The sequence below is a fragment of the Panulirus ornatus genome, chromosome 13 (genome assembly GCF_036320965.1).
Source record: "Panulirus ornatus isolate Po-2019 chromosome 13, ASM3632096v1, whole genome shotgun sequence".
NCBI lineage: Eukaryota > Metazoa > Arthropoda > Malacostraca > Decapoda > Palinuridae > Panulirus > Panulirus ornatus.
This window is the reverse complement of record NC_092236.1, coordinates 59,858,822-59,878,609: the sequence shown is the minus strand read 5'-3', so window position 1 is coordinate 59,878,609 and position 19,788 is coordinate 59,858,822. Positions and strand designations below refer to the sequence as shown.

The 19,788-nt window shown below is 44.2% G+C and overlaps 1 protein-coding gene across 3 annotated transcripts in view; it reads right to left on the bottom strand.

Annotated features, from left to right (window-relative positions):
• Positions 1–1,848: 1,848 nt before the first annotated feature.
• LOC139752954 (uncharacterized) overlaps positions 1,849–19,788 on the bottom strand; it is a 67,475-nt gene continuing 49,535 nt past the window's right edge. For 2 of the 3 annotated variants that reach the window (XM_071669072.1, XM_071669071.1), the window contains exons 2-7: positions 13,327–13,535; positions 11,917–12,075; positions 7,325–8,936; positions 6,078–6,173; positions 4,753–4,956; positions 1,849–3,790 (exon numbers count right to left, since the gene is read on the bottom strand). In XM_071669072.1, the coding sequence (XP_071525173.1) occupies positions 3,652–3,790; positions 4,753–4,956; positions 6,078–6,173; positions 7,325–8,936; positions 11,917–12,075; positions 13,327–13,535 (2,419 nt within the window). In that variant the 3' untranslated portion in view covers positions 1,849–3,651. Of the gene's footprint in view, positions 3,791–4,752; positions 4,957–6,077; positions 6,174–7,324; positions 8,937–11,916; positions 12,076–13,326; positions 13,536–16,490; positions 16,557–19,788 lie in introns of those variants that run through there. The other variant, XM_071669073.1, reaches the window with a different exon arrangement.

Sequence of the window (19,788 nt, the reverse complement as noted above, 5' to 3'; positions counted from 1 at the left end):
CAACATGTCATACGTTATATTAGCTAAACTTCACTGTAAAATTGTATCAAAATCCATTAGACACTACAAATGCTGTAATCAAAATGAGACAATATGAAAATAAAGATATTCCAGCAATACAGATTATTTCAGAAAACTCATGCCTTTCCTCTCATTTGTTTCGTAAAAAGCCACATGCAATATAATCCTCTGTTGCGAACATCCAATTACCAATGCTTGAGCCATCCAATAGGATTTAAAGAATTGCTGCTAAATTAATGGTATCGACATGCGAACTTCCATATATAGCGTCTCTCGCATGGTAACTACGTATTTTCGTTTGAAGCAAAACAAACAAAAAGTTGTCTCATGCACTGCATCAGTGGACAAGACAAATGATTAAAGGCCATGAAAGCATGAGTCATGTATCGTTAGCCAAAAAAAAAAAAAAAAATCAACCATTCACACAACATAGTATAATTCTTTAAGTATTCGTAGGAAGCTGATTTAGTGTCCTAAATCGAGGTAGAAAATGGGGAGCCTTGTAAACATCCGTATTTCATTTTTTCAATAGAAAGCAATCTTTATAGGCATATCACTGAAATCCATCTGAATTCTTTGTTTCATCCCAACTAGAATTTCATTAGCTAATCATCAGAAAATAAAAGAGAAGTTATGCGGCTTTACCATGATAATCCTTTTTCTTCTACTCAGTTTCTATGACCTGCTCGCGTTTGATTAATTTGTGTTCATCGTTTAAACACATCAATTCACACGTTTTGTTCATACGGGGTTCAGAACTATCAATTACTATTACACAGGAAAGTAATATGCTGCCTCACTCGAATCTTGTAATAATAATCATATATATATATATATATATATATATATATATATATATATATATATATATATATATATATATATATATATATATATTATATATATATATATATATATATATATATATATATATATTATATATATATATATATATATATATATATATATATATATATATATATATATATATATTGTCTAGCTCTTTATATCATACACTAAAACAAAATTCTTGATTAAAGCACGCGGAGCAGCCATTGCCAGGTCCAAGTAGTCTGTGTACTTTACTCTTTCCAATAAACATGGCCGCTTTGGAAGAACAATCGTAAAAGAATCAAATATAATTAATGTGAAATCCAACATGTAAAGCTACTGACCAGAAATTCACCGTTTTCAGCAACCTCGCACATCAAACTTCTTCAAGATCACTAATATAGAGAGAGAGGTCGAGGTTGACCGTGCCACCGCCACTCCAAGGATCCTCGTGGTGCTGACTGAGGCAATGACACGAGCAACTATATTACTGATTAACAAACGTAATTATTTCACGAATCTTACATTTCAAAAGTGGATTTATTTGACTACAAAAGAAAATGTAAAAGGAGAATATGGGAAGTAAAACAATATTCTACGAGATAAAAGTATTCACGAACATTAATGTCACAGTTTTGATTTGTTTACTGGAAGAACGTCATCAAAACATGACGTCTCGCTGGCCATCATTACATTTAAATCCTTAGACTGTCAGATTTTACAGTCAAATATGACCCTATGTTGTTCAACTTATAGAAAGATTATTCAGGCAATTGGCTTAACCTTTAAAGACAAGTGCCAAGGAAAGTGATCCATTTCTAATCATGTTAAACTACAAGGTTCCGTGAGATGTTTATAAAAAAAAATATAACTATTAACTAGTTCAGAAAATATTCAATATGTACATCAAACTTTATACACAGTCATATTGTAAATCTTTGATGATATTTGAAAATTAGAATATTTCCAATGGAAATATGAAATAAAACCCATTAGTGTTTTGTTAACATAATGTTAATGCCATATACAGTTTCTCTTGTCACAATACAATGTAAGACAGCATCCTACCACGCCTAACAAAACAGCATTGCATCGCCTAACAACAGTCGTTTTATCCTGTACACTACTTAACACTGCTATATGTACTTAACAGTGCTATATGTACACTACTTAACACTGCTATATGTACTTGTCACATAAATGTTTCTATATATATTATATACACACGGCATCATGCCTTGCTCCCTAAGTGCATTCATCAGTACTATAAGTCTATAGTATGAGAATGCCTGAACTGTTCATGAAAAACAAATAATGTGTATGACTAAATCAGTATATGATATGTTTATTTATCGAAATCCGTTAGGAATGATTGCTATATTATAAATATGCCCATCTATGAATGTGTGTATAAGTGGGTTTATATATATCATTACTGGTAATGTTGTAACTGGGGAAAAGTGTGTAATGAACCCCTGTCGCGGCTGTGGGTTCCAGTTATGTAACCCACAATACAAAGTCCCACAACTGATGTGCTGCAGGCTCGGGGTGGCGCCTCTCCTGGCATTGTGGTCATCATTCGTTCACAAGAGCAGAGCTGTGTGAGGTCCTCAAGAGTGCAAAATTTCTTGAAAAGCAAAGCAAAAATGAACCCAGCTGTTGGCTTTAAACTGGGGTTACTCAGCTTTTACCCATTTTGATTTCAAAATGATAGGTATACGAAAAACGTTTACATCCAAGTACAAATGAATGGGAGCGCTTTGTATCTTAGATACAGATACAAGTCACACAATCTTTAAATCAAGAAACAAAAACCAGTAGTATTTAACAAGTAAAGATATTGTATATTTTACATTCTAATTATCAATAACAATCATTATCAAAACAAGATACTCTTTTCCTGGTTTCAAAAATTTTCGTATCTTTAAAATCTTTTTCGAATTGTTTGAATATTTTCAACGTCCGAAACTTTTTTGTTTTTGTTTTTGTTCCGTCTCCTCTTACCCTGGATACTTTGTTTGATTTCTGGGCTGTTGGTTTACCTCCACCAATGAATACTTGCCGGATTATGAAGATGAATATTATATGGACAAACCCAACCCCACCCAACCACCAGTTAACCATTTAACAATATCTCTTAACCAGAAGAGAAGGAAGTTACCGGTGGCTTGGAACTAGAAGACGGTGTCATACAACCTTATTATGACGGATCTTCAATTTACAAACGACACATTGATCTAACGTTTGTACATTTGATACGTGCGCTATATACCTATGTACAACTGTACTGGTTGCCCGGTTAAGCTACAACGAACCTCTAGGTTGCCTCCAGTGTGTATACACACGACGTGAAAGCTGGTGAGACGTATACACTAACAGCAGTCTACATACACAAGATTGTCCATCGGGACCTACCTTTGGTAAGTCAGTCATCACACAGTCTCTTGTGCCACTGGTGACAGAGTTACACAAACTATGATAACACTGGCCTGGGAGTTGTTCTTTCTGTATGCCTTTCTGCAGCCACTGAACTTATCAAAATACAACAGGATCTCGACAGCTTTTGAAGTCTCTCTCTAAGAAGAGATGTCTTCCAGTAAGTAGATCCGCCATCTGCTGAGTTGCTGTCTCCCGCTAAGAACAAACAGTGTTAATCCGTGAGACAGAGATGTCTCCTGTTAGGTAACTGTGTCTTCCGGTGAGGAGGAAGAGATGAAGCGGTAACACTCGACACTAGTGACTGTAGCACCCGACACTAGTGACCGTAACACCCGACACTAGTGACCGTAACACCCGACACTAGTGACCGTTGAGGTAGGCAGTGTAGAGCTTCCGGGTCTTCTCCTGCACCCAAGGCCGCTCCAGGGACTGCGAGCGAGGTACTCCTCCGGTGCCCCGCGAGGTCGTCCGCACCTCATCCCTCTTCCGTCGACACCACCTGAAGACAATGACAGTTGCGGGTCATTATGCTATACAAGGACGAACATCTTGACACTAATGGTGACCTCAGATATCAACACTGTGACCTGCTTCCTATGCAAGAGTGAAAAACCGACCTGAAACTCAAAATAATATACTGCTAAAATATTAGGCCATGATAGATTCTAACTACAGAGCAACAAACATCATACACATGAGGATTACAGCTGACACTACACCAGTGTTAATACAGGACACTTAGATAAATATCAAAGCCTCTAGTTTTCAAGACAACATCACAGCTCCAGTTTTGCTTGGAATCCTAGATAAATAGCTTACGATAAGGAACTTGAGTGATCTCCAGTATTACCTACCTACCTACTTAGCCAAGCTGCTAGTAATGGGCACAAACTACTGACACCATCTACTTCCCCCATCTTAAATGGTCAACCCTTAGTAATAATCAAACATAAATATCGCATTACTGACACACGATGGAAACATATTTACAAACTTCTATTCACAACAAGCAAACTAATTCTCATAATCAAACAGCCCAACCTACATACCCTCCAGAGAGGCTGCCTCTCCCACCAACTCTGGCATTACTCAAATGTCAAGACTCAAATCCAATCACGCAATCAAACATACAGATCCTCACTTAGCAGGAAACGCGCAGGTACATACATTAACTTGTAAAACAAACTGATTGTGAACTGTGTATCTCTCTCACAACTTTATAACTGGATATATTGTTGATAAATTATATACAACCCCAGGACACCCCTTTTATAGAGCTCGTCCAGTATCATGGCTGCGCTGCAATCAGCAGCAGGGGAAGAGCAGACTCTTACAGCGTGGGATGTTCTTGACGAGACGAGACTCTTACGTCACCTGACGATGATGCAGTACTGGCCAAGGTGCCATCACTCGCGGTGATCACATCTGATATATACACGCACATGATCAAGCAGAACTTACTCCTTGTAAGCGACCTCACACTCGGCCTTGGTCCTGGCGTAGCGACTCTGGTCCTCCAACCTGCGCCTCTCGCCACGCAGCTTCTTCTCCAGCTTGAGCTGCTCCCGCTTCCTGGCCAGCCACGCCTGGAAGGCTTCTTCGGCCCGCTTCCTGCGCTCGGCCACCTCGGCCGAGGTCTTGCCCGCGGAGGGAGGGTGCTGCTGCCTGCAACGTCCCGCCCACCACATTAATGACGCGTTACAGTGTGGCCAGAATATTTAGTGCAGACACCAGGGATTTATTTGTCAACAATCACTCTGGGGTGAGCGACCTGGAAACCTTCTGTTGACCTGACATTATCTCGATAATCTGAAGGGTTGACTACTTAAGTGTGTGTAGTGCTCGGGAAAGAGAAACAAAATGATTTCAGATCAAACACGTAACACACAAGAGGCTTCTTGCCTCCCGTCACCAGGACCTGTGACGACCCGTGACGATGTTACTGGCGCTGACATCTAGCGTGTACTTGACTATTATACCACTAATGGTGTTAGTCTTGCTCAGTGACACAGTCAGCCGTGACACGTCAGTCATATCAGCCACAGTTAAGACAAATGCTGTTACTTCAACCTCCTCTGTTACATCTTAGACACAGTTCTACTTATCATGCAGAACTAACCTAACTCAGAGCTAAAATGTTACATAAAACCAAACTAAATCTGTAATTAAAAAGAAGATTGGGAAAAATCAGTTTTGCAAGCAATGTCAATTCTTGTTGATGCTTAACGTTAGACAAAAATATCTTTAGCTACGTAAGTTACGTTCGTCACAAGTTGAACCAACCCAGCAGGACTATTGCTGAGCCAAGCTGGGCTCTGGGTCATCACCAGTTAAGCCGAGCTGGTGTCAGTGGTGAGCCAAGCCGGGCTCAACATAACCCGGCTGAGCCAAGCTATCACAACAGATCTAAACAGCTCTTACCCTCCGAGGCTGCGTCTCCCCACAGCGACCATCCCTGACTACCAACATTACTAACGTTTATGAATAGATCGCCACTAGGTCAAGCCTGGCACGGGCCACCTCGGGGCACCATTACTGGCACAGGTCGGCCCGTGTGTGGCTGTTAGTGTACGGCTGTTTTAGGTGGATGTGCGTGTAGTTTATCATGTGTTACACTGTCATGTACACCCCGGGGACTCGTGTCATGTACACCCCAGGGACTCGTGTCATGTACACCCCGGGGACTCGTGTCATGTACACCCCGGGGACACGTGTCATGTACACCCCCGGGACACATGTCATGTACACCCCCGGGACACGTGGAGGGTGTGTGACGTCAGTAGTACCTCCTGGTGATAGCCGCCTGTTTGTTCTTCTGCCGCAGCCACGCCCGGAAGACCTCCTCGTTCTGACGACGTCGGTACTCAGGCTCGTCCGACACCCTGCAACGTACACCCACAGGTCAGTCATGACTGCAACGTACACCCACAGGTCAGTCATGACTGCAACGTACACCCACAGGTCAGTCATGACTGCAACGTACACCCACAGGTCAGTCATGACTGCAACGTACACCCACAGGTCAGTCACGACTGCAACGTACACCCACAGGTCAGTCATGACTGCAACGTACACCCACAGGTCAGTCATGACTGCAACGTACACCCACAGGTCAGTCATGACTGCAACGTACACCCACAGGTCAGTCATGACTGCAACGTACACCCACAGGTCAGTCATGGCTGCAACGTACACTCACAGGTCAGTCATGACTGCAACGTACACTCACAGGTCAGTCATGACTGAACCAGTTATTATGACTGACATGCATTCTGAACGCTTAGGTAAATTTCAACACGACTCTTAAACGTTTGGAGCAGAATAAACAATTTTATCTTTCCTAACATCAAAGTGATTCACTGACACTAGTAATTAAGTCTTATTTCATGAATCGGAGTAAGGAAGTTATTTCTTCCACACAATAACACTATGAACCTAAGAAACAAATTCAGGTAATTAAGGACAAAATGCAAATGTCTGGAAAATCTGTTGCTTACATAAAGCTTTGCTTGGACAAACAACATCAAGCTTTCGCAAACAAAGCTTTTAGTCAATTTCCCAGGCAACATATTGCAGCCCTTTACAAGAGAGCCTGGTATGATTAGTCAGTTGGTAATAAACTTTATATTCAGTAATATAGTTTACTGGTAGACTCGTACTCTCTGTAATAACGAGTCAGAAAAGCATTCAAAATTTATAAGGAACTCTAAGACCAGAACAAATATAACCATAGATGAATGATGAAGCCTCAGAGACTGACAATGTCTCAAACGATATGATCTTTGGAGTCAACATCGTCTGGCTGAACATACAAGCAGGGACGTGATCTGAGGCAATACACCAAAACCTTCTGAAGGAAGATGGAAGATGGTTTAGGGGACAGCATGATACATAATCATAATATACGAGGTGACCATCCAATAGTAGATACAACAACATTAATGCTACAGTTGTATTATACACTACCATCTACAAGAACGAAGTAGATGGATTCCTACAGTAGGCAGAAGTCCCCAGAGCAGACATGACTTACTTGTGAAGGTCGGAAGCGCTGGCTGCCTTCCTGACCCTGGCAGGAGGGGCGGGGTCGACCCGTCCTGGAGGGGTGGGGTTGGAGGGCATCAGGGTCAGGCCGTGATGGGAGGAGGTGCTGCTGGGCGGCCTGACCGGACTGCTACTAACGCCCCTCACGCCCTCCACACGATGTCCTACCGGAGACTTGTGTGTTGTGGCTCGCACAGGCCCGCTTATGGAAGTCCGACCGCGTCCACGGGTGTGGGGCGAGGAATGGGACGATAATGAGGAAGAAGACGACGAGGAAGACGACGCGGACGATAAGGGGGATGACGAAGACGACGAAGACGACGAGGAAACGGTCGACCTTGGCCGAGACTTTGACGCTGACGAATTTCTCGATCTGAGTCGACCTGATTCCGTTGTCTTTATGTTATTCAGTCGTTCTGAGGGCAGGAGAGCTGGTTTGATCAGGGGCGGCCCGCTGGCAACACGCTTGGGCTTGGCTTTAGTGGGGGACGAGCACTTGCCATCCTCAGTAGGAGACTTGATCTCAGGTCTTCTGTTGCTCATCTCGGCCTCAGACCCTGATGCCGTCCGTGATCTGTGATCTCTCCTGCTCCTGTGACCTCGCGTCTGCGGTGCTCCAGCGTCTGAGTTACCCGCGTTTTTGCTTCCCTGTTTGCGTGCGTCTCCATGCGTCTCACACTTGACCTCAGGTGGTGTGTCAGGTTCGGATTTAGTGTGAACCGGGGATTCCCGAGGCGAATTCGATGGGACTGGACTACTCTCTTCTTCCTCGTCATATTTCTCCACTTCTGTACAGTCTGTCTCGTCTTGGAAGTCTTCAAAATCGTCGCTGTAATCCAAAGATGCAAAATCGGCGTCACTCCTCGCCGGAAGTTGAACATTCGTTGGCTCCGACATTTCTTTAGATTCTCTTCTCGCAAAGAAATTATCCGAGTTTGTTTCTTCTCTAAGTCTACATTCACTAAGCTTTAAACATCGGTTCACTTCATCACCCAGACTGCTCAGATCCCTCTCAACGTGGACCCGCTCGCTCACCTCCACCAGAGACATTGTGCCTCGCTTACAGTCGTCCTCATCATCATCTACGTGAGACGAGTCATCCAGCAGGGTCTCAAGGATCTCCGAAGCATCGGTCTCTTTCATGAAAGCTTCCAGGTCAGCCAGACCTGAGTCGTCCCCTTCAAACAACGCTTTATCGGAAGAAGTTTGTAAACTTCTCCCCGTCTGGTCTTCCCCATCACTGACCTGCGACGCGTCCTGGTCGTCTCCGAGTTGAAGTTTGGGAACTTCAGTTTTACTAAGAACATTACCATCATGATCATCATGATCATCATCATCATGGCAACTGATTGTGTCGTCATTACTGACACTTAAACTCTTGTATCCTCCACCAGAGTCGTCCTGAGCGGTGATGGTGGGCGTGTCCCTCACACTGACGTAATCGCCCGAACCATCGTCTTGGTTCTCGTCATTCGTCAGGTCAACCACGTTCACGTTGCCTCCCAAAACGTCCTTGACCTCGGGCGTGAGGGAGGTCAGTCCGTCCTCCTCCTCCGCATCGTACAGGAGGTCAGACGAATCACCGTAGCCATCGTCTGAGTCTGAGACAAGAACCAAAGGTCAACAATTGTACCAAAATCTTGGAGGAGCTTGGGAGGTAAAGTACACAAGACAGGGGACGCTGATGACCTTAACAGTTCGTGAGGGAAAAAAATATAGAAATTATCTGACACGATCCACTTACCACTGTGTGCTAATGAAACATAGATCCAACATCTTTTCCTAATGATACTTCAAAACCGAAATGATTAATTACCTGTCTGTCTGACGCGTTGTGATACAGCCCTAGCTGGACCCCGACGTTATATAACAACATAATGAAACAAAGTTTTGGCTCACTCCAGGCCTATCCAGAGGTCCAGCCTGTGAGGGAGCAAGGCTATAGGAAATCCCGCGATGCGCCCAACTTCCCAGGTTATCATCAAGGAAAGTGAAGACATGAAGAACTCTATTTTATCTACATCACATTACTCTCTTTCAATATCTACATCACATTACTTAATTTCATAATGAAAGAAAATGGTACAATATATCAATATGTTACGAGCTCAATGCATCATGTACCTGGTCCCTTTACACCATGTAAAAGGATTCGAGTTAAAGCTTATTAATCAAAGAGATGTATAAGCGATACATACGATAACACAAAGTGTATCTGCCCTGTACAGACTTTCTGCAGTGTAGTGTAAAGGTTGCGTTAGGTTAAGCAGCTGGCCCCTTGGATATAAGGTCCGGGCGTTTGGCATGACCGAGGCTTAAGAATCAGTTCAAAGGTCAAGCAAAAGCAGTACCGTCATTTTCAGGGGGGGGGGGGGTTAGGTCAGGTTACATCAGGTTTACGTATATAAAATGTCAAAAAAATCATGGAAACTGAGCGACGTCTTGTCACAACATTACCAAAATCGTGCAGCAATTTGCCTTACTCCCTCGGCCGTTGGCCGGCAGCAAGGTCCCGGGACCCGCGCTCCGCTGCCAGGCAAAGTTGTTCCATCAATCATAATGCCTACCAAGTTTTTATCTCATCCGGCCCAGGATTCTTGCCAGGGATATAGTTTCTTCTTCATCCAGATCAACCTAACTAATCCACTAGGTGACAGATGGTCATCCAACAGATACACTAACCCTCACAGGTCATCCACCCATTAAATCCCACACAAACAATATTGTTGGATGACAATATATAAACAACAGACAAGAATCCTCACCATACACGTCCAATATATATATATTACATAGAAATAACTATTGTTATCAAACAACGTTCTTAAATTGTTCATTCCCACATAAACTATATGCTATCACACATCTCACGGACCAACTCGCCTATCTGTTGTTCATTTTTTTTTATATGCTGATCAGATATTCAAATACACCTAACCTGTTGTTATAAGTAAGTAGTGCATAGAATCAGCGAAAAAAGCGAACACATTCTTGGTTTACAAGGTATGGCCTTCGAATTTAAGTCCAGCAAAATCATCCTTCCTCTTAACAATTCATGGTTCGTCCACATCATAAATATTGTGTTCAGTTTTGTTCAGCTACCAAGATGATTCCTGGACTGAGAAACAAATCCCAAGAGATCACATTAGAGAACTTGAATCAAAGTTAGAAAAGAGAAAAATACGATGTGATATAATACAAGTATTCAAGATTATCAAAGGCTTTGATGATCATTGATGTATTTAAAACTTGATTCGTCTAATTTCATTCGTAGTAACGGAAAGCTTGTGGTCAAACGTTATACCTCGAATGAGGCGAAGTACTTTTTCTTCAACAGGATTGTTAGCATATGGCACTAACTGCAAATTAGATTGGTTGAAAGCATTAATATAGGCAAGTTGAAGATCAGGCTTGATAAATACTTCGCTTCAAGTCTACGACTTACACTATTTGCGTCTCCTTAGTTACAATGACAATTTGCAGATCATCCGATTTGAATTATCTGTATGCCATCTAGGGTTAACCAAACTAAATGTGAGTCACTGATATCACTATCACAAACACCCGCAAAAGGACCCAATGGTCTGTTGGTGTTTGAATCCCTTTGCATTCCTTTGTATTATCTTAACAGAGTACATAGGTGGCTCATGATTATCAGGAACACCTGAGGAATTTTTTTTATTTCGGTTATAACGAAAGAGATGGCTTAAATGGCCCTGTCAGTCAATAGGCCCAAAGCACAAACACCCAACTGAACAGCCGATGTTTGAACAAAGGCTTTTCCAAATACCAGATCAAAAATTGGTCAACAAAAAGCATATTACTTTAAGGTTCTTTTACGGTTGATATAGCGATAAAAATGATCAATAGCTATTCAATAAGCGTCACGCCTTTAATACAATGGTTGGTACTGACCAAAATATTACAGTATTTTCCAGGTGTTCTGAAACAGTTGCAGCTAAGCAAGAAACCCGGCAGTCAAAACAATATAGAGGAATCTGTCAAAATATCAATAAAACGCGCCTCACTCATGTAATCATCAATAATTTTGAGCTGTGATGTATAATTGGTTTACATTATAAAACAAAAAATGATTAATCCTCGCGAGTGTATTGAAACAATGTTTGGAACCCTACGGCACTTGATCATCGTACACACATCGTAGGTCATCTAATCACAATACATAAATTGTTTCATACAAAAGCTTATACACAGTACCAAAGTACATGCATTCTCAACTGTAGAGAAGGATGGATTTTCTACACAATACAACTGCCACTTATGATGAAAAAAAAAGATCTACCGACTCAGTCACATAAATTTTCAAGACCGAATAAAAATTATTCTGCAATTCAGACAATAACTAGGAGAAATAGAATAAAAATTCACCGTATGCCATAAGTTCAATTTAGCTTCGGTGCTACCCTCTAATCCTGTCCCGTGTTCAAAAGCTTAAAAATGTATAAGGATGGGGGACACATCAACATTTAAAGACTTTAGTTATACCACAAAAGAAACTTAAAAAGAAGAAAACGGAAAAGTTTATCATTAGAGAAAACGAACATTTGACGGTCGACTTACCTGAAGGATAATATTCCCTGGGTGACTGGAAGTCGGCAATAACCTCCCTGAAGCGGACGGTGATGGTTCGGTCACACTCTGCCGGCGTTGGGTCCTCTATAAAAGCTCGGTTTACCTCCTTCAGCCTCTCCGTCATGTCATAAGGCGCCATGTCCACATCTAATTAACAAAAAGATAATAACTTTTTACTGTATTTGGTGTATGATTTCACGGGCGAAGCCAATTTCTTTTTTTCTTCAATATACAATTCAACTTTGTCTTTCTATACTTATTTTACGTTTCCCGTGTCAAAGGGGTAGCGCCAGGAACAACCAAAGAGCGTCATCATTTGTTCAGATCTACTCCCTCGCTGTTGTATATGACAACCAAAGCAAATGAACCTCTCCAGAGCCAAGACCCACAGACCCACGTTCACCTTGCAAACAAATGATCTTCAGATGAGATCGTGAGTTCCCAGAGAAATGATTTCTTTGACATATTACACACCTCCTACATTACACTAAAGAAAACGGGATTTTAAAGTTAATTTCTTGTTTGTGGTCTTGCAAAGACTCGTCCTGTAATTCATAATGTAAGTTTCATATATCACTACGAAGTTGTTCATACATATGGAATAAGTTCAGTAATACATCTCAAACAACCAGAACCATTGACATAACATGACAGACACACTGAGAATCACCACATGATCTGGATACAAAATTAATGACCAAACGTCACGTAAGTCTTACATCATCAGCAGCAGCGACCACCACCGCCGCATGTACATAACACGGTGACACTGTATCGGGTCTGATCCATGTCCGTTATTACAGGTGTTGATCTTACAGCAGCTGGGCACGCACTTAGTGGTGCATGCATGCAATGCTTCTTCTGTAAGGCATGCGGATAAAATCTAACCTCTACTTCCCAGTACAACCCCCCATTAATCCATGACTTTCCCTCACTTTAATACATGAGTTTCTGATGGTGATCTTGTGTCACAACTCACTAACCATCAGGGGAAGAATCCTGCTCAGGTTCCAGACTGTTGACACGCGATATAAACCAGTAAGTTGAAGCTTCAAGAACTGATTTGTTTTTAAGGCAACATTTCCTAACACAGCTGAGAACTGAAGGTAATATCAACACACGATCATCACGTTGCATTATGATGACTCGTACGTTAACTGTATACGTCTACGTCGAAGCACGTCAGCTCAGGTGGGCGCCAGGATCACAACCTGACGCTACATCTTGATACAACATATCAGCGTGTGAAGACCTACATACACACACACACACACACACACACACACACACACAAGGACCTTCACCGCCGTGAGAGATTCACTGGGAGTGTCCGGCACCTGACTGGCCGGCCGGCAGTACGGGTGTCCGGCACCTGACTGGCCGGCTGGAGGTACTCACAGTAGGAGTCATCGTCGTCCTCGTCGTCGGTGTCATCGTCGTCGTCGTCTTCGTCGTCATGGCAGGCCTGCGGGAGGGAGGATGGTCGTGCGGGCCGGGCCTGCTGCTGCTGCTGGGGCGTCGGGTAGTTCCAGGTGAGGGACTCCAGCTCCATGAGGGCTGCCCGCTGGTCCGCGGTCACCGTGTAGTCGTCCTCCGAGTCCGTTATTCTGCCGGGACAACACACAAGTCAATTATTTTGCCGGCACAACCTACGGGTCAGTAATTCTGCCGGCACAACCTACGGGTCAGTAATTCTGCCGGCACAACACAGTTCAATATTCTCTAAGGAAGAAGGTGATAGAATAACTGTATTAGAATTAAGACTGTACCTAGCGTGCATGGTAATGCCTAGCGCAGATGGTACAGCCTAGCGTTCATGGTACTGCTCTGAGTCTTATATACTACACTAATAATGCTCTGATCCTCATATACCCACTCATGTATCGTCCAATAATTATGACCTGGTAAATTTTTAAAGACATGTTCTTCACCTCCTCCAGAATACATAAATACTTTTCCCCGTGTCTTCTTTTCCCTGTCATTAACATCGCTATACCCCAGGTTGGCTCGGCCTTGATGTGGACCTTCCTCCTCCTCCTCCAACACAAACAAGTCCTCCAACAGACAATGTACACATCACCAGCCAACATGCTGCCATGTGTGGCGGGGAAAGGTGTTGGAGTTTACGATCCTTCAGTACGACGGTACGACCCTTCAGTACGACCTTAAAACCCTTCAGTACGACGGCACGACCCCTGGTCATGAAGCTGCGACCCTGTGTGCATGGCGGTGTCAGCTGTGGACACGATGAACGACCCTTGGGTGCGAGGGTTGAGAGTGACGAGGAGGAGGATATGATTCTTCGCACGACCTGCAACACGACGGTCCCCCCCCCCCCCCCCCATGATGGTACGACCCTTAGGGACGACGAAGGACCCTTTGACCCCGACCTTACGGATCAGGTCAAACCACCGAATTAGGGTGATCCGACCTCCCACCCAGGTCACCCTGTTGACTTAAACCATCATAACCACACAATTGCTAGTTATCATTTTCAACAAAATTCACATTCTCATTTATGTTATCAATTCAGCTACAGAATCTATAATTCAGTCAATAATTTGTATATAATTCACAATCTGCAGCTTCCTGATGATGATAATCCCTCTGCTGTCCGCCTGTAATTATCAGTAATCATTGGATGGTAACAAGGCAATTACTGGTAGCCTTTGTTCCAGGGAGGAACCAGAGCTGATTGACCTTGACGTCACGACCCGGCCAAAGGTCGTGTGACACACGACCACATCACAGTCACGCACCGTGACGTCATTCCTTTTGACGTCTGGATGAGTATGATGAGTCAGCCAGTGATGTGTCCCTTAGCGTCCTCATCATGAGACAAGGGACGGTGGGGGCTGGAGGGGATCACTAGTACGTACTGGCCTTGTGGGAATGGGGTCGTAGGGTGGGAGAGTGAGGTAACAGGGTTGTTAGGGTGAGGCTACGGGGTTGTGGGAGGGAAGCAGTGGGGTTGGGTGGAGCTGGTGAGCCTGGGTATTGACGTATCAAAATTGAGGACAAAATCTTGTAATGGTAAACATTTTGGGGTTAGTTGTGGTGTGGACTGAGAGTCTGATGTAGGCTTCAGCCCCCATGTTCTCCAACACTCGGCAGTTGTCCCCACCAATCCCTTTGTTCTCCAACACTCAGCTGTTGTCCTCACCAATCCCTCTGTTCTCCAACACTCAGCTGTTGTAGCCTTCAGCTCCCTCGCTCTCCAACATTCAGCTGTACTGCAGTACACTGTCTGCAGCAGCACAACGCAGAGGTTGAGAACAAATATGCTCGACACGTGTATCCTGCTGTGGCTCTGACGTCTACACTGAACAGACTGGCTAACACGACCCTGGTGTTTGCTGAAACGGAACTGATATGCGATTCACAGACAGGTAGTGAGGAAGGCGACTGAACAGAGAATGAATAATGCAGGCAGAGACAGAGAAGACAGAAAAGAAAAACATACTGGAAAAATGCATACACACATACATACATACAGACAGACAGACACAGGACTAACCAAACGTAGTCATCACCCGCCTGCCAGCGATTGTCATCTGACAGAGTGCGTTTGGTAAGGTGCGTAAGGCAGGATGGGTAGGGTGCGTGAGGCAGGACGGGTAGGGCGCACAGAGTACCTCAAACACGGACACTAGGGTGCAGAGAGTACATCTGGTAGCGCGAGGAAGGTGCACAGAGTACGTAGGGTAGGGTGAGGAAGGTGCACAGAGTTCGTAGGGTAGGGTGAGGAGGTGAAGAGGGTGCACTGAGTACGTCGGACAGGGTGAGGAGGGTGCACAGAGTACGTAGGGTTCGTCGAGTGCGTCAGACACGGGTGGGTAAGGTTAACCAGCAGAGTGCGCTGAGTACGTTAAGCCCGAGTGAGTCTGTGTAAGCAACAGCGTACTGTACTGTGTTTCACTGTACTACTAATGAAGATAAGATATAAGCAACTTATCTACTGACGAAGATAATATGAAGATGTTTTATCATCGTATCTATATATGATTCAAGAGTGTTTTGATCATATATGTAGGTCATGACGCATAATGTCCGTCATAAGTTTATAACATTTGTAAATAATAATCAGCATGATAACCATCTGTTCCTACAGTGTTGATCCTGGGAGGCAACACACAGACAAGTCCAGCCTCAAGCGTCATACGTATAGAAAAAGCCTAGCTTTCACACACGTCATCCACGCCATAATCTTTTACTTTTTGCAATTTCGGTTAAGCTGTATCGTTACCCATAATGTTAATTATCCGTTTATATTTCCCTTACACTTAATGGTTTCGAAGATATCAGAATACTGTTAAACGTAAGGAAGTCCTTCCGTCAGCGTGTTACATTCTGATACTGAGAGAAAGATTTGTGTGGTCTGAGAGCCACAGCAGCTACAGCCTAGCCAGTATGCACGACTCACCAACGTTTTACAACATTGAAATACCTTTGTATTCTTACTAACCGTTGAGGCTAAATATAACCCCAGACAAATTATAGTCAAGGTCATAGTCTTCCTGTTGTTAACTTCCTTGATACAACAGAAGGATATCAATGCTTACCTTCAGTGAAGCAGGCGGACAGCTAACACTAAACATGGCCGACACAACCACCTCGTCAGGTTTAGGTATCAAAAGTGATTTTCTTATCTCGGTAGTGACGGTGTATTACCTGAGATTTATGTAACATTTCTGGAGCAGGAGACACGCTCAAAATTCATAGTAATACAACTGGTACTGGATAATAATAATAATGATAGTAATAATAATAATAATAATGATAATCATAATAATAATAATAATAATAATAATAATAATAATAATAATAATAATAACAACAACAACAACAATAGTAATAGTAATAATAATAATAATAATAATAATAATAATAATAATAATAATGATAATGAATGATTACTTTTCCTGCCAAAACGCCAGTGATAGTAACATTAAAGAACGACCTGTTTCTTGGACGACTGATAATGAAAGTTGTTTTCTTTATCAACGTTTTAAGTATTGTACCTTCATGGGTAGTATTTTACTGTATATACTTGTTTGTCTCTCTCTGCCGCCGTAACACTCAAATGGTAATCCCACAAACTGTGGAAGCACCGTGGAAGACCACACTCTTCCTCCCTCCTGAAGTGATGACCTCGCCAGACGCTCACAACACTCCAGCTCACCTGCCAACCATGTTAGTGCGGCCGACATTATAGGAACAGTACCAAGCTGGTGCCGGCCAACGCCACAATCAACAGCTGTTAATTCCAGGAGAATAATTTATGGTCTCGTTTGTCGTTTTACGATGGTCAATGTCGTGCATTAATACCTGGGTGACCCGGCGAGGCCATCTTCCAGGGTCACGCTGACCGTCTTGATGAAACTCTTGTACTAAGGTCCCTCTATACCTCCCCCCCCCCCCCCACCACCACCAGCTATCCAACCCTCCCTTCCTCCCTGAAGAGCTACTCCTTCACCTCTGTCTACTTACTCCCTTCTCTTCCTTCCTTCTATCCTTCCTGGTGCATCCCGGGCTGTCAGGTGCACCAGTCCTTCACCGTGAGACCCTAGGTGACCTCTCCCTGCAGGACACTAGGTGACCAACCTCCTGCAGGACACTAGGTGACCAACCTGCTGCAGGACGCTCGGGGACCACCCCACACGACTGTGTCCTGCACGTCCTCCTGCCGTCCCCTAGTGACCTTCCTCCTCCACCAGCGTCCAGCCTCACCACCGGCAACAAGACGTGCACGAACATTACCTCACCTCACCTCCAGGTGTCCACATGAGGAACAAAATCTCATATAATCACATTCTCATCAGAGAAAATAAATAATTTCTGCAACGTCTATTTAGTGTCTCATATGTGGGTGTTTACTGACTGATGGCTGACATATATGTATGACGGAACTGACGATTTTGTAAAGGTCAGACATCTCTTGTCCTCTGGTGATCCTGGGGGTGAGGGCGGCTGGGATTACCTGTGGTGCTGAGTCGTATGACAGTCAGGTGAAGGTCAGGCTGTAGGTGGTCAGGTCAGGGATGCCAAGGATACTTGTGGGTGGTCAACCCTGGCGCAATGTAAAGGTCGAAGTCTTGTCCAGGTCACGTCTGAAAGGTCACACTCACCTCCGCCTTCACACTATCAATACTGGAGATTTGCAGCAGCAGCATCCCACCTCTCTCTCTCTCTCTCTCTCTCTCTCAATCATTCAGACTGCATCGTTCGATCACCATGTAATTCTCTCAATCATTCCGGGAGTTTCTCTCCTTCGACTTTCTTCATTTCCGTGTCACACGTCTGTGTGGTCCCGTGGCCTCGTACTGACGTAATCACTGCTGGTCTAATGGTACAATCCCCCCGAAGTCTCTTCATCTGTCCACCTTCATTACCTCTATTCTCTACCCACTTTCTTACTTCCCAGTCTCCCTCTATCTCCTCTTCAACATCAGTCTTCTTATTGCCTTCTCACTTCTATCTCCATCCTGCACTCTCCTGCCCTTTATCCAAGCTGTCCAGTCCACACTCTATCCCTCCTTCCCATCCCCTTCCCCTCTAATCTTCAGGCTAACTCTAGCACCCCCCCCCCCCCACCATCCCCGCGCGTTTGTGTGTGTGTGTGTGTGTGTGTGAGTGTGTGTGTGTGTGTGTGTGTGTGTGTGTGTGTGTGTGTGTGTGTGTGTACATAATTACCTATTGCTGCTGCACGGGGAGGGAGTTTTACACTGGTGGGGTCCCAACTCTTTTGTGTGTGGGTATGTGCGTGTACCGAAATGACTGACACTAACGAGGGCCGCCCCTGGACCTCAACACTCCAGCTCTCTGATGAGTGACGGTGAGTGCGACCCTTATCCACTTGTTACTCAAGTGAGTGACGGTGGGTGCTGCCCTCAAGTGGTGGCACCTGACGCCTGAGTGACGCAGGCAAGTCCTGCATTACCCTCAGCCTATCAATAATCACTCTGAGGTTTCTTATGGTAACTCACGTCTAGCAACCGAGACTCAAGGTCACTCACGTCTATACTCGCGCTGTCACGGTCACCTGCCACTCATTAAGGTAACTCTTGCTTGGTTCTCGGGATTACTAACAGCCAGCCACACACAGAGACTTCACAGTACGTTCAGCCCCTCCCATCCGCTCACACACTCTCACAGTCACTCACACAGTCAGTGACCCTGAGCTCAGTCGTGGGTGGGTAGGGAGCTACACTATGACCAGATTGTCCTTGACCTGAATACCTGTGTGTGTGTGGGGGGGGGGGGGGGGTCACAACACGGGGGGTGCATTCACCTGAGGTGAGTCACCTGGGCCACGCCACACCAAGCATACCACCTCAGCCAAGCCACCACCTGAACTGAGCCACCTGCGGCCAACCCACCTGCCTAGACTGTCATCTGGCCTCACCTGGCCAGGCTGACTGAGCCAGTCGAGGTGGCTTACTTTCCACCACATGTGTCCCATGAACTATATCCCAGGGACACATCTGGTCGAAGACAGGCCAACAAACTCATCCATAGCCATAAACAAACAAATAAACAACAGGAGGATCATGTGAATTATACAGGTGGTATTGTAGAAGTGGCTGGGGAAGACTGGAGTGTTACTCTCACATACTGACACTCGAGTGACCTTTTTAATTCGAGGAAGTGATGACCTCAGCACAAAACACGACACGGGATCCCCAGGAACCAGGTCATTACAGTAGGATTTTGGGTACAGTCAACTTGTTGATCTTTATCTACAACTGAGCCTGTCTACTACAGCCACATATGTCTCAGTATAAGCTTTCTTACGATAAGCTGAACATACTGTCTTCACTGGTTACACTACACGCTTTCTCACAACCCTTGAGCACGACA